This window comes from Anabrus simplex, chromosome 4 (assembly GCF_040414725.1).
Source record: "Anabrus simplex isolate iqAnaSimp1 chromosome 4, ASM4041472v1, whole genome shotgun sequence".
Lineage (NCBI taxonomy): Eukaryota > Metazoa > Arthropoda > Insecta > Orthoptera > Tettigoniidae > Anabrus > Anabrus simplex.
The window spans coordinates 71,782,314-71,799,586 of NC_090268.1; the positions used below are offsets into that span (position 1 = coordinate 71,782,314).

General features: G+C 43.4%; 1 protein-coding gene across 1 annotated transcript in view; it reads right to left on the minus strand.

The window, feature by feature from the left end:
• LOC136872169 (cubilin) overlaps nt 1-17,273 on the minus strand; it is a 59,972-nt gene that overhangs the window by 25,980 nt on the left and 16,719 nt on the right. The window contains exons 2-3 of the mRNA XM_067146007.2: nt 16,773-17,083; nt 4,767-6,149 (exon numbers count right to left, since the gene is read on the minus strand). Of these exons, the coding sequence (XP_067002108.2) occupies nt 4,767-6,149; nt 16,773-17,083 (1,694 nt within the window). The remainder of the gene's footprint in view (nt 1-4,766; nt 6,150-16,772; nt 17,084-17,273) is intronic.

Below are 17,273 nucleotides of genomic sequence, written 5' to 3' on the forward strand. Positions count from 1 at the left end.
GTAGTTTATAAATGCATTTACTCAATGTTAGTTTCGGCAGACTGGAGAGCCTAACAGTTATAAATTAACTGAGTCGAAACAAAAAAGAGATGGCTTCAGACATCACAAAATATTCGGAGTACACAAAGTGGAAAACAATATGTATACCTCTGTATATGGGGTACAGAAGACATTCACGGTAAATTGAAGCAATGCCAAATAATTGAGCCATGACCAACGGCTAGCCTACGTACACTCCAAAATTGAGCGTGTCTAAGGTAGTGCCACGAACCTACTACGCTGGCGCCACGAACCTACTACGCAGGCGTAGCAGGGGGAGAGGTGATACTCCCACGTGGCGCGTCCCATGTGGCGGATAGGGGGGTCCTAACCGGCTTGCCGGCGGACTTGAGGGAAATAAAATACCTCTCGCGGACCAAACACACTACCCCCTGCGGGTGGGGGACGCACATGTAAAATACACCCGCGGTATCCCCTGCCTGTCGTAAGAGGCGACTACAAGGGGCGACCAAGGGATGATTGAATTAAAACCATGAAACTACTCTTGATTCGTACCATCATGCGGGGAACACCATGGGTTGCATGTACTTGCGAGTAGTATCACTAAATTGGTACGACCGGGCGAGTTGGCCGTGCGCGTAGAGGCGCGCGGCTGTGAGCTTGCATCCGGGAGATAGTAGGTTCGAATCCCACTATCGGCAGCCCTGAAGATGGTTTTCCGTGGTTTCCCATTTTCACACCAGGCAAATGCTGGGGCTGTACCTTAATTAAGGCCACGGCCGCTTCCTTCCAACTCCTAGGCCTTTCCTATCCCATCGTCGCCATAAGAACTATCTGCGTCGGTGCGACGTAAAGCCGCTAGCAAAAAAAAAATTGGTACGAAATAGGTTTGTGATTAGTTGCAGTAAAAAACCTGGCCTGGTGGATTTCAGTACCCGTGCGTCGTACTCATGTGAGCAACACCGCGGGTCTGGGCGTAGCCTGTGAGTTGTACCGCTACATGAGCCGCACCGTGGGTCAGCGTTGCCTGTGATTGGTACCCACTATATGAAAAACACCACGGGAATACCGGCGCCCGTGACTAGTAGCTACACCTAGGTGGGGAACCTTACCGGTTTGCGTTGGCTATGAGTGGCGCCGTTGTGTGAGCATCACCATAGGTCTGCGTTCCCTGTACGAATTGCAATACTTGTGAGTAGTACCATCTTGTGTGGACCAGCGTGAGTCTCCGCTACTTTTGATCAGTACCCCAACATGACAAATACCATGGTTCTACTTTACTCGCGACATGTACCATTCTGTGGGGCCTTAGACGTGAATTTAGCACACCTTCAGATATCAAGCATCATTGTGCTTAATAAATGGTCCCTTGGTCAGTAATACTCTAATTAACTACCTTCTTTTTGAGTCTGATCTACTGTTTTATGTTTGTTTGTTTGTTTGTTTGTTTGTTTGTTTGTTTGTTTTTGTTTTTGTTTTTTGTAGGGTTCATGTCCATCCATTCATTCTTCATGACATTTTTTATTTTATTTTGGTCAGTGGATGAATTTGAATGTTTTGTTATTTCATTTCGTACCATTAGGGGCCGATGACCTCGATGTTAGGCCCCTTTAAACAACAAGCATCATCATCATATATTTCCCGTTCGATTATTTTTCGATTATTCATTCAGCGTGTCTAAGGTAGTGATGGGATAATCGAATACAAATTAATCACTTGTTCGATTATTTCCTTTTATTCGATTACTCGATTATATTTCTCATTCGATTATTTTTTGATTATTCATTCAGCGTTTCCGTGGTTTCCCATTTTCACACCAGGCAAATGCTGGGGCTGTACCTTAATTAAGGCCACGGCCGCTTCCTTCCCACTCCTAGCCCTTTCCTGTCCCATCGTCGCCATGGGATCTGTGTCGGTGCGACGTAAAGCAACTAGCAAATTCATTCAGCGTGTCTAAGGTAGTGGTGGGATAATCGAATACAAAATAATCACTTGTTCGATTATTTCCTTTTATTCGATTACTCGATTATATTTCTTATTCGATTATTTTTTGATTATTCATTCAGCGTGTCTAAGGTAGTGATGGGATAATCAAATACAAAATAATCACTTACCGTATTCGATTATTTCCTTTTATTCGATTACTCGATTATATTTCCCATCCAATTATTTTGTCGATTAGTCATTCGGAAATGCATTCGAATGAATGAGGTAATTGAATAGTGAATGCTTTCGAAATTATCGAATGAAAAGCAATGTTATTAGGACAGTTAATGCACTCATTTCGTTCCAGCATTTGGAGGTACGTATGGAAAAATGCGTATTTCTATTTTTCATAAGAGTCCATCTATTCGCTCATTTCAACCAATTATCCATCCGGCACACTTAAACCGAACAATTGATTCATGACGCATCCGAATATTCTATGTGATACAACTGAATGGTATTTGAAACTCATTCGATTATTTTATTCGATAATTATTCGATTATGTAAATAATCGGATGGAGGTTATTCGGTTACTAAAAGTATTCGATTGTTTATGCTGGCACCTTGAAGTTCGACCTAGCACCTCGCTGCGGAGCTCGCCATGGAGCTTTTACCCTGCAGCATTCCCGCGCTCACTCTGCTGGCAGCTCGCAGTTGTAGTGAAAAATTCACCTTGTGAACATGTTCTCGTCTTTTGAGAGCGATAGTTCCGATTCATCAGCGGTACGCACAAAAAATAAGAGAATGAAATATGGAGTTCACCCTTTGAATCGTTTAAAATCATATATTTAATTCAAGTTAAAAGCTGAAAACATATTAAAAACATAGAATGATAATGAAAAATGAAAACCTACAACCTGTTTTCCAGTCATTGACCGGGTCAGGGATGGAATGAATGAAGCGGATATAGGCTGTTAGTACGATGGGGTCGCCACTCCTAAAGTGATTTATTAATGACTGATAGATGCTATGAAATGAGAATGGAGAGTGTTGCTGGAATGAAAGATGACAGGGAAAACCGGAGTACCCGGAGGAAAACCTGTCCCGCCTCCCCTTTCTCCAGCACAAATTTCACATGGAGTGACAGGGATTTGAACCACGGTATCCAGCGGTGAGAGGCCGAACGCGCTGCCGTCTGAGCCACGGAGGCTCATAGAAAGATAAATAGAAACATATTCAATAGAATGAAAGCGTAGTTAACAACAAGATATGAATTAAAACCAAATAGAAACTCCACTTTCAAGGACGATAAAACAGGCCACTAACCCTCACAAACCAGATGACGAGGACTACAAACAGCTCGTCTTCTCTTCATTCCATAGTTTATCCAGTTTGAACCTGTTATTATGATCGGCATACCGCTGGTTCCTAATCGCATTTCGTTCGAAGACAGCTGATATCAGCATTTTTTTTTAAATCGTCGCCCGTAACAGAAACGAAACAGCACAACGTAGGACCGGATCAGGTTCAGATAACTAGTAATCACAGAACATCTGCATGGGATGCAGAGAGAGGAGGAGTGGAAGAGCGAGTCACCTTGAAAGAACCAATCGCAGTCCAAGTTGCATAATAGCTGGCGATGCACCAGGCTCCAGAAACAAACATGTTTGAGAGCAATAGAGATGGGGAATCTGATTCTTTTAGAAGAACCGATTCATTTGAACCGATTCACTAAAATGATTCGTTCATTTGATTCGTTCATTTAATTCGTTCATTCCAATACCGCGTGACGGAGAGCCGAAAGCGAAACCATGGACTCAGATGAACCATTCCGTTATGTTCTTTATAACTGCTACTGCTTTACATGTTTACAGGTTACAAGAAGTGAAATGTTCAAGGTATAATAATAATAATTGATAGCATTTTAACAAGAGTAATATCCTTTTTAGAGGTTACAGTTGAGAAATGCTACACAACTGTCTGACTAATCCTTTCCAAACTTAAGTAGCTACCATTCGAAACTATACGAGAATCGAATTTGAAATTTATAGTAGATATGAACATTTTTGTGGCCATGTTTCACACGTTACTTCACAAGAACAAGAACGTGAGCGGGAACCTTGAAGTAAACTTAACCTAACATTTCGCCACGAGCTGGAAGTTGAGTGTAGCTTAAAGTTCCGAGAAGTGTGTGACTTGAAACTACGTGATAATTTCTTATTAAAAAATTATATTTTTTCCTGTAAGTTTAGGTTAGGAGTATTTGACTTGTGGACCGGACTTTTAGTTCAGGTTAAATAAAAAATAACAGAGTCGTTCTTCACAAGTAGTCATTGATTCAAAAGTGGTGGATATCCGATTTGGCGATATGAATCAGAACGAACGAGGAACCAAGGAACGAGTTGCGGCTGCCATCTCTCGATTCAGATTTCGATTCACAAACGAGTCGATTCATTTCGTTCACTGAATCATGATTCAATCGTTCAGTGCAATGATTCGTTCATTTTGAATCACTCGTTCAGAATCTCCCCATCTCTAATATGGTGAGGATAGCAGCCAGCAACGTAGCGAGAAGCCGAGCTCCAGGGTAAAGGCACCGATTGAGATCTATTGGTTTGTTTCATTATCGCCTAACATCGAGCAGCGAGGCCTAGCGATGTGCCAGCATAAACGTACCCTAACGGAGGATTCTCGTTTAATCACTCCGTTTGTTAGGCACGAGATACCATAAATGTTTTCTGTGCCCTCATCTACAGATATTTAAGAGGTAGTTTGCTAATATATACCTAACATGTCATGTTTAATATCTACAGTATTTCGTAGTAGAAATTGTACTTACCTGTAGTAATTCCTCATATTACCCGGATATGGCCGAGGATACAAAGGTGAAGCTATCCACCCTTCAAGCTGCCCAAGATCTTGACAGTGTACGGACTGAGATGATATTGGACACAGCGAAGGATACTGCAGCCAAGATCCTAGTGTCCATAAACCACACGACATATCAGTGACAGCTGGCTTCCACAAGAAACGTTTCTTCCTCGTCTCGTTTCCTTCACTCCAATTCGTCTCGTTACTATTTAACGGATGCACTACAAAGAACTGCTCTTTATTTGTCGCATTCACTGTATCATCAGAGTCTGTTTCAACGGACTCCAGTGAGAAATGTCGCGTACTGTCCTGAGCTGTCTCATTCGATATCACGTTGTTAAGATCCATAATTCTTTCAAGGGAACTTGGGTTATAATTGATGTACTTTTGACAATCGTCCTGAAATATCTCAAGCAAGAAACCGTGGTTATTGAACCTAGAATCACTAACATACCGTAATATTTTAGGCCAAGTTCCTAGTCTGGCATCTAAGGTCACCGTGTTTCCCGTTAGACAGCCACAGAAACAGCGATTTCCAATCACCAAGTACCCACCTCGGCAACCTAAATAGTTATCCGATTCTCCTAGAGAGAAGAACTTAAAATTAATTCGAATTTGGCAAGTATTGGAACTGAAGCGGTTGATACTGTATGAACAATCTGCATTTTGTCTAGTGGCATATGGGAACCCTGGACTGACAAGGTATTCGTGACGACCGCTATACTCAGTACCACAACACTGAGAGGATGGTGTAGATACAGTAGGCTGAGGATATGGGGGGAGTGTATTAAATGGAGGATGAGGATTTGTTGGAGGATACGGGTAGACTGGAGGTTGCGGATTGGGTGTGACTGGCGGCCGGAATGTTGGATAATAAGTTGTCGCAGGACGAGTGGGTGGCACAATTGTAGTAGTTGATGAACACGGTAATTGAATGACCGAGATCTGGAAGCCACGACCATTGCCAGCACCATCAGAGACAAACCGTACACGGAAGTTCCCCAACACTCGATTATATTGCTTGGTCCCAGAGACTTGTCCACATAAAACCTCCTGACTGCCAATCTGAAGACGGTCCTTCTTACAACCTGGAGATGACTCCAAGGAGAACTGGAGGAACTCCAACTGCAGGTAGCACGTGTCTTGTCCTGGAGGAGATCGTACTATGTACTCACAGTCTGCATTTTCTGGGTAAGATCTGGGATATCCAGGACTTTGTAGAATAAATTGACGTGACGAGAAAATCCCTCCACATTCTGGTTTAGGGGTTGAAGTTGGAATGGGGGAACATGTCCTCTGCCGTATTAGTAGCTCAAACCCTCCTCCGCCGAAGTTTCCTTGGGAGCCGCTCCTAGAACATGAAATAAAGACAAACATTGCTTTGATGTTAATACAATGAAATGTTTTCAATTATATGAAAAAATGTGTGGCTCTTGCTGCACACCGGGGGAGATGGACGTGCGTTTAGGGGCGCGTAGCTGTGAGCTTGCATTCAGGAGATAGTGGGTTCGAACCAAACTCGCTTCAAAACCTGGACAGAATACAAAAAGAAAGGTGCGCATTCCAACTTTAGTCCCATGAAATCTTGTTTAGATGGCACTGGTGCATACGTGACCAATGCTGTGGTGGCATTCCAGTCAGAAGTCGATATCCCGTGACACTTGCCTTTAAACTGTGAATAAGAAAACTGCACATTTTTTTCAGATTTTGTTTGTGTGTCCTATTTAATATATGACAGCGATCCTGCCCTGTTGTCAGGAAAAAATAAGATGGCTAGCACATTTTAACCGGTGTAATGAAGTATATCGACTTAAAACTAAAGCGCTTTTTAACCCTCTTCGCGTACTACCGTTATTATCCGAAATCGTTGGCTACAAAATTTCCTCTGTGTGGCTCCATTTTTGTAAACCGCTCTCCTGCTACTTCAGTAGTATAATTACAGAGTTCAAATGTATTTGCGTATGCATGTTACCGAGCTCGATAGCTGCAGTCGCTTAAGTGCGGCCAGTATCCAGTATTCGGGAGATAGTAGGTTCGAACCCCACTGTCGGCAGCCCTGAAAATGGTTTTCCGTGGTTTCCCATTTTCACACCAGGCAAATGCTGGGGCTGTACCTTAATCAAGGCCACGGCCGCTTCCTTCCCACTCCTAGCCCTTTCCTGTCCTATCGTTGCCGTAAGACCTATCTGTGTCGGTGCGACGTAAAACAACTAGAAAAAAAACGTATGCATGTTTGGGCGTTTTTAGTGGACGGTAATATTTCTACCTTGCGGCAGTGCCGCACGGTAAAAATTGTTGTGAAATAATGCACAACATTGTGAAAATTATTGTGCGTATGTCGGGTATTCATCCCGAAGGCTGGTTTAATCCTCCACGGCTCCGCCAACACCTGACATAAACAGCCTAGGTGTCACTGAAAAGGTGTACTAGGGAAATGAGGAGTGAGGTATTTTCCCCTTGCTTTCCTCACCGAGCCAGAAGTTGCTATTACATATCAGTCTGCCAAGCCCACTGAAATGCATGCACCAACTGATCCTATGAGCGATATTTTCACACCATTCTTAACAGAGACCGGCTGCATAAGGAATGGTATTACTAGCATCGCTCATACCTCAGTCACTTTCATATTGTCAAAGCCAAGGATGAGACTGAGACAGGTCAATGAAAGTAACAAATTTATTCTAGCCCTTACCAGAAGACATAGTGCACTGTAAACACTACACCGCGCCAGCAAAGGCATAATTATTGTGTAATAAGGCAATAATTCAGGAACAACAGCATATGCTTGAAATTGAAGAAGAGAAAAGTATAGTTGGTGATTTTTATTTTCAGAGGAAGTAAAAAAGTAAGCATGGAGTATTACGTCACCGTTCATATCGTGGTCACAGTAACAGATCTTCTGTTTTATTTGGAATCTGAACCGCGGACACGTGCCATTATGCCGTACATCATGATATTGATTGCAATGTCTCACTATCTACAGTAGTCAGTACTGTTTTCAGAAGCGCTGTGGTGATATGAACTCAGCACCGCGAAATTATGTTGCATGCCCATAACTCTATCACAACGAAGGGCTGGCATATTCGAATACATACCCTTAGTTACAACCGGATTGATCTGGGGTCGTCAGCGTCGGAAGAGAACAAGAATTGGCCAAGAAATGTCATATCTTCTTCGTTTTCCCATACTTGTGTGGTCGCGGATGCGAACTGTGTGTCACATGTGAATTTTGCCTTGTTTTACGGCCGGATGCCCTTTCTGATGCTAACCCTATATGGAGGGACATAATCACTATTGCGTGTTTATGTGATGGTTGGCAGTGTGGTGTGTTGTCTGAATATGAAGAGGAAAGTGTTGGGACAAACACAAACTCCCAGTCACCGAGCCAGAAGTATTAATCAGACGTGATCAAAATCCCCTACCCGGCCGGAAATCGAAGCTGGGACCCTCTGAACCGAAGACCTCAACGCTGACTGTTAAGCCAAGGCGTCGAACTGACCAAGAAATTTCATATAGTGAAGGTAAAATTGAGGAGCCCAGTGCAAGCAAGCGGGGACAATCACAGACTCGGATAGCCGGCTCTATATCGCCAGTGGCGTTTTCTTAGTGTGTGTAAGGTTTGTGTCAACGCCCAATAAAGTCGAAAGAATCATGATAAATAACTTAATTCATAAGTTTAAATGTAATGTTACATTATAGTGAGATTTTCTTTCGTTATCGTTTGTTGTTCCGCTTCGTATACTGTAGTTACTCTCAGCTCTGTCCGGAACCGTCCGCTAGTCTACAAACCCGCCAAAGCGTTGGATCTCTTTCCAACGACTCGGTAGCTTCACTGCCTGGAATCGCGCATGCACGCTTATGCTCTCATTACACTTGCCTCATGCTTGCTAAACCTGACCAGGGCGTTGTCTCAGTTCCCAACGCTATGTGTTAATTTTTTTATTTTCTAGTTCAAGTGAGTGTATTGCTTACGCAGTCAAGCTGATGTTTAAATGTTTTAATATGTGTAGTGAAAGCACAGTAAAACAATTATTATTGATTGACAGTGGCCGACCACATCCAGCCATTTTCAGGCGGTTTGTTAATTTTTGTACTTTAGTTTTGCAATATTTTTTTTTCTAGGGGCTTTTACGTCGCACCGACACAGATAGGTCTTATGGCGACGATGGGATGGGAAAGGCCTAGGAGTTGGAAGGAAGCGGCCGTGGCCTTAATTAAGGTACAGCCCCAGCATTTGCCTGGTGTGAACATGGGAAACCACGGAAAACCATCTTCAGGGCTGCCGATAGTGGGATTCGAACCTACTATCTCCCGGATGCAAGCTCACAGCCGCGCGCCTCTACGCGCACGGCCAACTCGCCCGGTATTATATTATTACAGTAGACCCTATATACAATTTTACAATGGTGAAGTGACTGAAATGACTACGTATTTCACCTTTGAAAGAAAATCATAATTCTCTGCAGACTTTCTCTTTTATCGCCATATCTTTCTATTACATTAGTGCATTTCATAATCTGGATAATCTGGTAAAAGGAACGTGGGTGATCGATCTCGATAGCTGCAGTCGTTTAAGTGCGGTCTGTGTCCAGTATTCGGGAAATAGTGGGTTCAAACCTCACTGTCAGCAGCATTGAACATGATTTTCCGTGGTTTCCCATTTTCACACTAGGCAAATGCTGGAGCTTTACCTTAAATAAGGCCACGGCCGCTTCGTTCCCAGTACTACCCATTTCCTGTCCCATCGTCGCCATAAAAACTACCTGTGTCGGTGCGACGTAATAAAGCCAATTGGCCGGGGGGGGGGGTGAGAAATATGTGGACTTATACTTCACTCGTTAATTTCTTCTATAACAACGCCTGAACTTATGGCCCCGAAAACGTCACTGTATACCGCACTTCTTAGTTATGCTGTTGGTGATCATTGTTCTAAGAGAAAGTATAGGCCTAACTAGGCAACCATCCCCTCTTAACACTAATCAGGAATCAAAAAGAGAGGGGTCCGAACTTTCCAGGAATTAAGATATCGGCAAAAGAAAGATAAGGGCCACGAAGGGCCCAGCTGGCCCACTCGGCGGCATGTTTTAAAGGACAATCAATGTGCACTCACTCCAAAGTGGCACAACTGAGAATGGTAGTAAGTTAAAATCTTCCCTTTTCCGTTGTACCGCCCTCCTCCCACCCAAACTCGCCCCATATTAGTCCGCGAGTGGTGAATATAGTACATCCATGATACCCTTGCCTGTCGTGAGAGACGACTAAAAGAGGCGAATTTGGGCTCTCGGCTAGGAAGTGTCCCTCTCCCCATAGATGTGGGCGCTATAATACACAAACTATATCATCTACCTGTCGTAAGAGACGACTAAATGGAGTAGCCACGGGCTCTCAACTGTGAAATGTAGGTTGACGACCATACATCCAATATAAATTCTGGTATTATTTCCCCCTGACTAGTGTCAGATTCCTCACATTAACTTTGGTCAACTCTTGTCCTGCTCCGACGCCGACGGTATTAAGTTTGCGAGGCTCAGAGAGCATTTAATGTTAACGACCTTCGTGGCCCATTTCCGTATTTTGCTGATAACCGTATTCTTTGGAGAGTCAGACCTCCTTATCTTCTTTGTTAACTTGATTACTATAAAGAGTGAATCGTTACCCAGTTGTACTTGCTCTTAAAACAATAATCACCGAGCTCGATAGCTGCAGTCGCTTAAGTGCGGCCAGTATCCAGTATTCGGGAGATAGTAGGTTCGAACCCCACTGTCGGCAGCCCTGAAAATGGTTTTCCGTGGTTTCCCATTTTCACACTAGGCAAATGCTGGGGCTGTACCTTAATCAAGGCCACGGCCGCTTCCTTCCCACTCCTAGCCCTTTCCTGTCCTATCGTTGCCCTAAGACCTATCTGTGTCGGTGCGACGTAAAACAACTAGAAAAAAAAACGTATGCATGTTTGGGCGTTTTTAGTGGACGGTAATATTTCTACCTTGCGGCAGTGCCACGCGGTAAAAATTGTTGTGAAATAATGCACAACATTGTGAAAAATATTGTGTGTAGGTCGAGTATTCATCCCGAAGGCTGGTTTGATCCTCCACGGCTCCGCCAACTGCTGTAATAAACAGCCTAGGTGTCACTGAAGAGGTGTACTAGGGAAATGAGGAGTGAGGTATTTTCCCGTTGCTTTCCTCACCGAGCCAGGAGTTGCTATTACATATCAGTCTGCCAAGCCCACTGAAATGCATGCACCAACTGATCCTATGAGCGATATTTTCACACCATTCTTAACAGAGACCGGCTGCATAAGGAATGGTATTACTAGCATCGCTCATACCTCAGTCACTTTCATATTGTCAAAGCCAAGGATGAGACTGAGACAGGTCAATGAAAGTAACAAATTTATTCTAGCCCTTACCAGAAGACATAGTGCACTGTAAACACTACACCGCGCCAGCAAAGGCATAATTATTGTGTAATAAGGCAATAATTCAGGAACAACAGCATATGCTTGAAATTGAAGAAGAGAAAAGTATAGTTGGTGATTTTTATTTTCAGAGGAAGTAAAAAAGTAACCATGGAGTATTACGTCACCGTTCATATCGCGGTCACAGTAACGGATCTTCTGTTTTATTTGGAATCTGAACCGCGGACACGTACCATTATGCCGTATATCATGATATTTATTGCAATGTCTCACTATCTACAGTAGTCAGTACTGTTTTCAGAAGCGCTGTGGTGATATGAACTCAGCACCGCGAAATTATGTTGCATGCCCATAACTCTATCACAACGAAGGGCTGGCATATTCGAATACATACCCTTAGTTACAACCGGATTGATCTGGGGTCGTCAGCGTCGGAAGAGAACAAGAATTGGCCAAGAAATGTCATATCTTCTTCGTTTTTCCCATACTTGTGTGGTCGCGGATGGGAACTGTGTGGCACATGTGAATTTTGCCTTGTTTTACGGCCGGATGCCCTTTCTGATGCTAACCCTATGTGGAGGGACATAATCACTATTGCGTGTTTATGTGATGGTTGGCAGTGTGGTGTGTTGTCTGAATATGAAGAGGAAAGTGTTGGGACAAACACAAACTCCCAGTCACCGAGCCAGAAGTATTAATCAGACGTGATTAAAATCCCCTACCCGGTCGGAAATCGAAGCTGGGGCCCTCTGAACCGAAGACCTCAACGCTGACTGTTAAGCCAAGGCGTCGAACTGACCAAGAAATTTCATATAGTGAAGGTAAAATTGAGGAGCCCAGTGCAAGCAAGCGGGGACAATCACAGACTCGGATAGCCGGCTCTATATCGCCAGTGGCGTTTTCTTAGTGTGTGTAAGGTTTGTGTCAACGCCCAATAAAGTCGAAAGGAACATGATAAATAACTTAATTCTTTTTTTTTTTTGCTAGGGGCTTTACGTCGCACCGACACAGATAGGTCTTATGGCGACGATGGGATAGGAAAGGCCTAGGAGTTGGAAGGAAGCGGCCGTGGCCTTAATTAAGGTACAGCCCCAGCATTTGCCTGGTGTGAAAATGGTAAACCACGGAAAACCATCTACGCGCACGGCCAACTCGCCCGGTAATAACTTAATTCATTTGTTTAAATGTAATGTTACATTATAGTGAGATTTTCTTTCGTTATCGTCTGTTGTTCCGCCCCGTATACTGTAGTTACTCTCAGCTCTGTCCGGAACCGTCCGCTAGTCTACAAACCCCCCAAAGTGATGGATCTGTTTCCAACGACTCGGTAGCTTCACTGCCTGGAATCGCGCATGCACGCTTATGCTCTCAGTACACTTGCCTCATGCTTGCTAAACCTGACCAAGGCGTTGTCTCAGTTCCCAACGCTATGTGTTAATTTTTATTTTCGAGTTCATGCGAGTGTATTGCTTACGCAGTCAAGCTGATGTTTAAATGTTTTAATATGTGTAACGAAAGCACAGTAAAACAAGTATTATTGATTGACAGTGGCCGACCATACCCAGCCATTTTCAGGGCTACCGACGGTGGTTTGTTAATTTTTGTACTTTAGTTTTGCAATATTATATTATTACAGTAGACCCTATATACAATTTTACAATGGTAAAGTGACTGAAATGACTACGTATTTCACCTTTGAAAGAAAATCATAATTCTCTGCAGACTTTCTCTTTTATCGCCATATCTTTCTATTACATTAGTGCATTTCATAATCTGGATAATCTGGTAAAAGGAACGTGAGTGATCGATCTCGATAGCTGCAGTCGTTTAAGTGCGGTCTGTATCCAGTATTCGGGAAATAGTGGGTTCAAACCTCACTGTCAGCAGCATTGAACATGATTTTCCGTGGTTTCCCATTTTCACACTAGGCAAATGCTGGAGCTTTACCTTAAATAAGGCCACGGCCGCTTCGTTCCCAGTACTACCCATTTCCTGTCCCATCGTCGCCATAAAAACTACCTGTGTCGGTGCGACGTAATAAAGCCAATTGGCCGGGGGGGGGGTGAGAAATATGTGGACTTATACTTCACTCGTTAATTTCTTCTATAACAACGCCTGAACTTATGGCCCCGAAAACGTCACTGTATACCGCACTTCTTAGTTATGCTGTTGGTGATCATTGTTCTAAGAGAAAGTATAGGCCTAACTAGGCAACCATCCCCTCTTAACACTAATCAGGAATCAAAAAGAGAGGGGTCCGAACTTTCCAGGAATTAAGATATCGGCAAAAGAAAGATAAGGGCCACGAAGGGCCCAGCTGGCCCACTCGGCGGCATGTTTTAAAGGACAATCAATGTGCACTCACTCCAAAGTGGCACAACTGAGAATGGTAGTAAGTTAAAATCTTCCCTTTTCCATTGTACCGCCCTCCTCCCACCCAAACCCGCCCCATATTAGTCCGAGAGTGGGGAATATAATACATCCATGATTCCCTTGCCTGTCGTGAGAGACGACTAAAAGAGGCGAATTTGGGCTCTCGGCTAGGAACCCAAATAATGAAAATAAGGAAGATAATTCCAATAAAAGAGATAGTTGACCCTAGGCTTGAAACAACATTTCAAGATGTATAACTGTCTGGATAATCAGAGTATCGACGTGGTATACCAGCTAGTCCTAAGAAGTGTTGAGGAAAGAATGTTAAGTTTACCCCTACAAACATAGTTGTAAATTGAATTTTTAATCATTTAGGGTTTCTCCCCATAGATGTGGGCGCTATAATACACAAACTATATCACCTACCTGTCGTAAGAGACGACTAAATGGAGTAGCCACGGGCTCTCAGCTGTGAAATGTAGGTTGACGACCATACATCCAATATAGATTCTGGTATTATTTCCCCCTGACTAGTGTCAGATTCCTGACATTTACTTTGGTCAACTCTTGTCCTGCTCCGACGCCGACGATATTAAGTTTGCGAGGCTCAGAGAGCATTTAATATTAACGACCTTCGTGGCCCATTTCTGTATTTTGCTGATAACCGTATTCTTTGGAGAGTCAGACCTCCTTATCTTCTTTGTTAATTTGATTACTATAAAGAGTGAATCGTTACCCAGTTGTACTTGCTCTTAAAACAATAATCACCGAGCTCGATAGCTGCAGTCGCTTAAGTGCGGCCAGTATCCAGTATTCGGGAGATAGTAGGTTCGAACCCCACTGTCGGCAGCCCTGAAAATGGTTTTCCGTGGTTTCCCATTTTCACACCAGGAAAATGCTGGAGCTGTACCTTAATTAAGGCCACGGCCGCTTCCTTCTCACTCCTAGCCCTTCCCTGTCCCATCGTCGCCATAAGACCTATCTGTGTCGGTGCGACGTAAAGCAAGTAGCAAAAAAAAAAAACAATAATCAGCACCACTTACTACAGTTACCGAAACTGCTGCAAGAGTTGCTCCTATGATCGGCTCTGGAATACGTGATTCATATTAGTGGAACACTGACGCTCTTGGCAGTGCTTCCGTGCAGGCAGTCATTATCGAAATGGAATAGGCGCAGGGTGCGAAATCAGAAAGAAATGGTGGGTGGGGGTGAAGGATCAGAGGGCTTAACTACTAGTGTTTATTTCAGGCAGTACCCGGCCGGGGAGGGGGTATACAATATGCCTGTAAGTAAATTACCCCGTCCTCCAGAAATTTGACAGTTTGCACACTCCTTAGGTGAATATTGTCCAATTAGCTACCTATCGGAAACACCTCCTCTCCAAGAAGTATAGGAGTGGTGTAAGCTCGAGCTACTTAGAGTGATGACAAGGGGCGAGGGCTTTAAGTAAGTTACATTTTAACCCAGGCTTCAGATGGACTTGCCACAATGAAACAGGAACACTACGCTGCAGGTGCGGAGCCGCCACCAATACGTTGCTTTATTGCTTTAGGTCTGATTATAATGCTTGTTGTTTAAAGGGGCCTAACATCTAGGTCATCGCACCCTAATGGTACGAAATGAGACGAAATGGAATGACAATTTAAAAATCCATAATCCTCCACTCTCGACAGCTGCAGTCGCGTAAGTGCGGCCAGTATCCAGTATTCGGGAGATAGTAGGTTCGAACCCCACTGTCGACAGCCCTGAAGATGGTTTTCCGTGGTTTCCCATTTTCACACCAGGCAAATGTTGGGGCTGTACCTTAATTAAGGCCACGGTCGCTTCCTTCCCAGTCCTAGCCCTTTCCTGTCCCATCGTCGCCATAAGACATATCTGTGTTGGTGCGACGTAAAGCCAATAGCAAAAAAAAATCCTCCACTGTCCAGAATTCGAAAACGTGAGGGCGAAGAATGAATAGATGGATATGAAGTTAAAACAGTCAGTGGATCCGACCCGCAATGCCCTACATTCCATCATGTGTTCTGAGGGCACACTTTATTTTTTCAAGTAAGTGTAAATTGGCTTTGACTCGTTCATTCAATCGATCTTACCATTACTTCATTTGATTGCTCAATCAATCAATCAATCAATCAATCAATCAATCAATCAATCAATCAATCAATCAATCATTCAATCAATATTGCATCTCGACCATGAGAGAAATATGCCTGGTTGCCTGTTCGCCGTTGCTCGCTTAGCACCACCCGCGGGTCACGTGTTGGGTACTTTAAGGTTAAACCTATGGGCGTGAGCAACAATGGATCCCTAGTTACCAATACATGGCGATATCGCTGATGTCCATCTGAATTGTCTAAGGTCTCAAAATCCACCAATAAGAACTGCAATAGAATTGAAGAATACCAACTTCAATATAAGTGAAGAATGGCAGGCAAGATACTAGAACCTGGGTCAACTCTGCCACAAATTACTTCGTCGCTGCCACCTGGATTTGAGCTTCCTCGTAAAACCTGGTATAATCTTAACTGGATATGATCGGGCCCTGGTAAATGCGCAGATTTCCACTACAAATGAAAAAGAATTTCTAAACTTAACTGCGACTGTGGTGCCTCTAAGCAGACCGTCCAACATATTATCACCGAGTGTCCCAAAAGAAAGTACGGTGGCAACATCAGTGATTACCGAGCTCGATAGCTGCAGTCGCTTAAGTGCGGCCAGTATCCAGTATTCGGGAGATCGTGGGTTCGAACCCCACTGTCGGCAGCCCTGAAGATGGTTTTCCGTGGTTTCCCATTTTCACACCAGGCAAATGCTGGGGCTGTACCTTAATTAAGGCCACGGCCGCTTCCTTCCCACTCCTAGCCCCTTCTTGCCTCATCGTCGCCATAAGACCTACCTGTGTCGGTGCGACGTAAAGCAAATAACAAAAAAAAAAAAATCAGTGATTTTGTTTGTGCGTTCCAAGAGACAATTAGTTACTAAACAACCTGGACATAAGGATATAATTCGCTTTCTAAAATTAGGTATGTATGTATTGTACCTGTAAAGCCATACGCTAAATAAATAAATAAATAAAAAATAAATAAATAAATAAATAAATAAATAAATAAATAAATAAATAAATCACTTACTTAAAAATTTGCAAGCATCAGTTACATTCAAGTGACGATGAACGTAACTTACTTGAAAATTATTGTGGTTGCTGGAGGACTCAGCCGAAAGTACTGAACCCCGACCTGACTGCCGCAGAGTCTCTGGCCTGCAATCTCCAGATACTCATCCTCGCAGCCTTCGCTGTACCGGAGGAAGAAATTCTGGAAGGTGACTTCCAGTTGACACACTGAAGCAGAAACCGCCTGCACCAGATATGAACAGCGAATGTTGGACGGATACGAGGCTGGGAAGTGAGGTGACGTGAGTCGAAATTGTACACTGCTGTACACAGCCCCACAAGGAATGTCAGATGGTGCCAGGTCCTCCACCTCACTAACAGACTGAAATACAGTATCCAACCGATATTTACTACCACCAATAAATAGTTTATAATTAATTTTAACTTACTTATAAACAAATTACTGAAATCTTATTTCATGCATTGTAAGAATACAAGAGGAGCAATTTAACATATTCATATACGCCGATGACATTGCAGTATAGTAGAAAATGAACAAGATCTTCAAAATT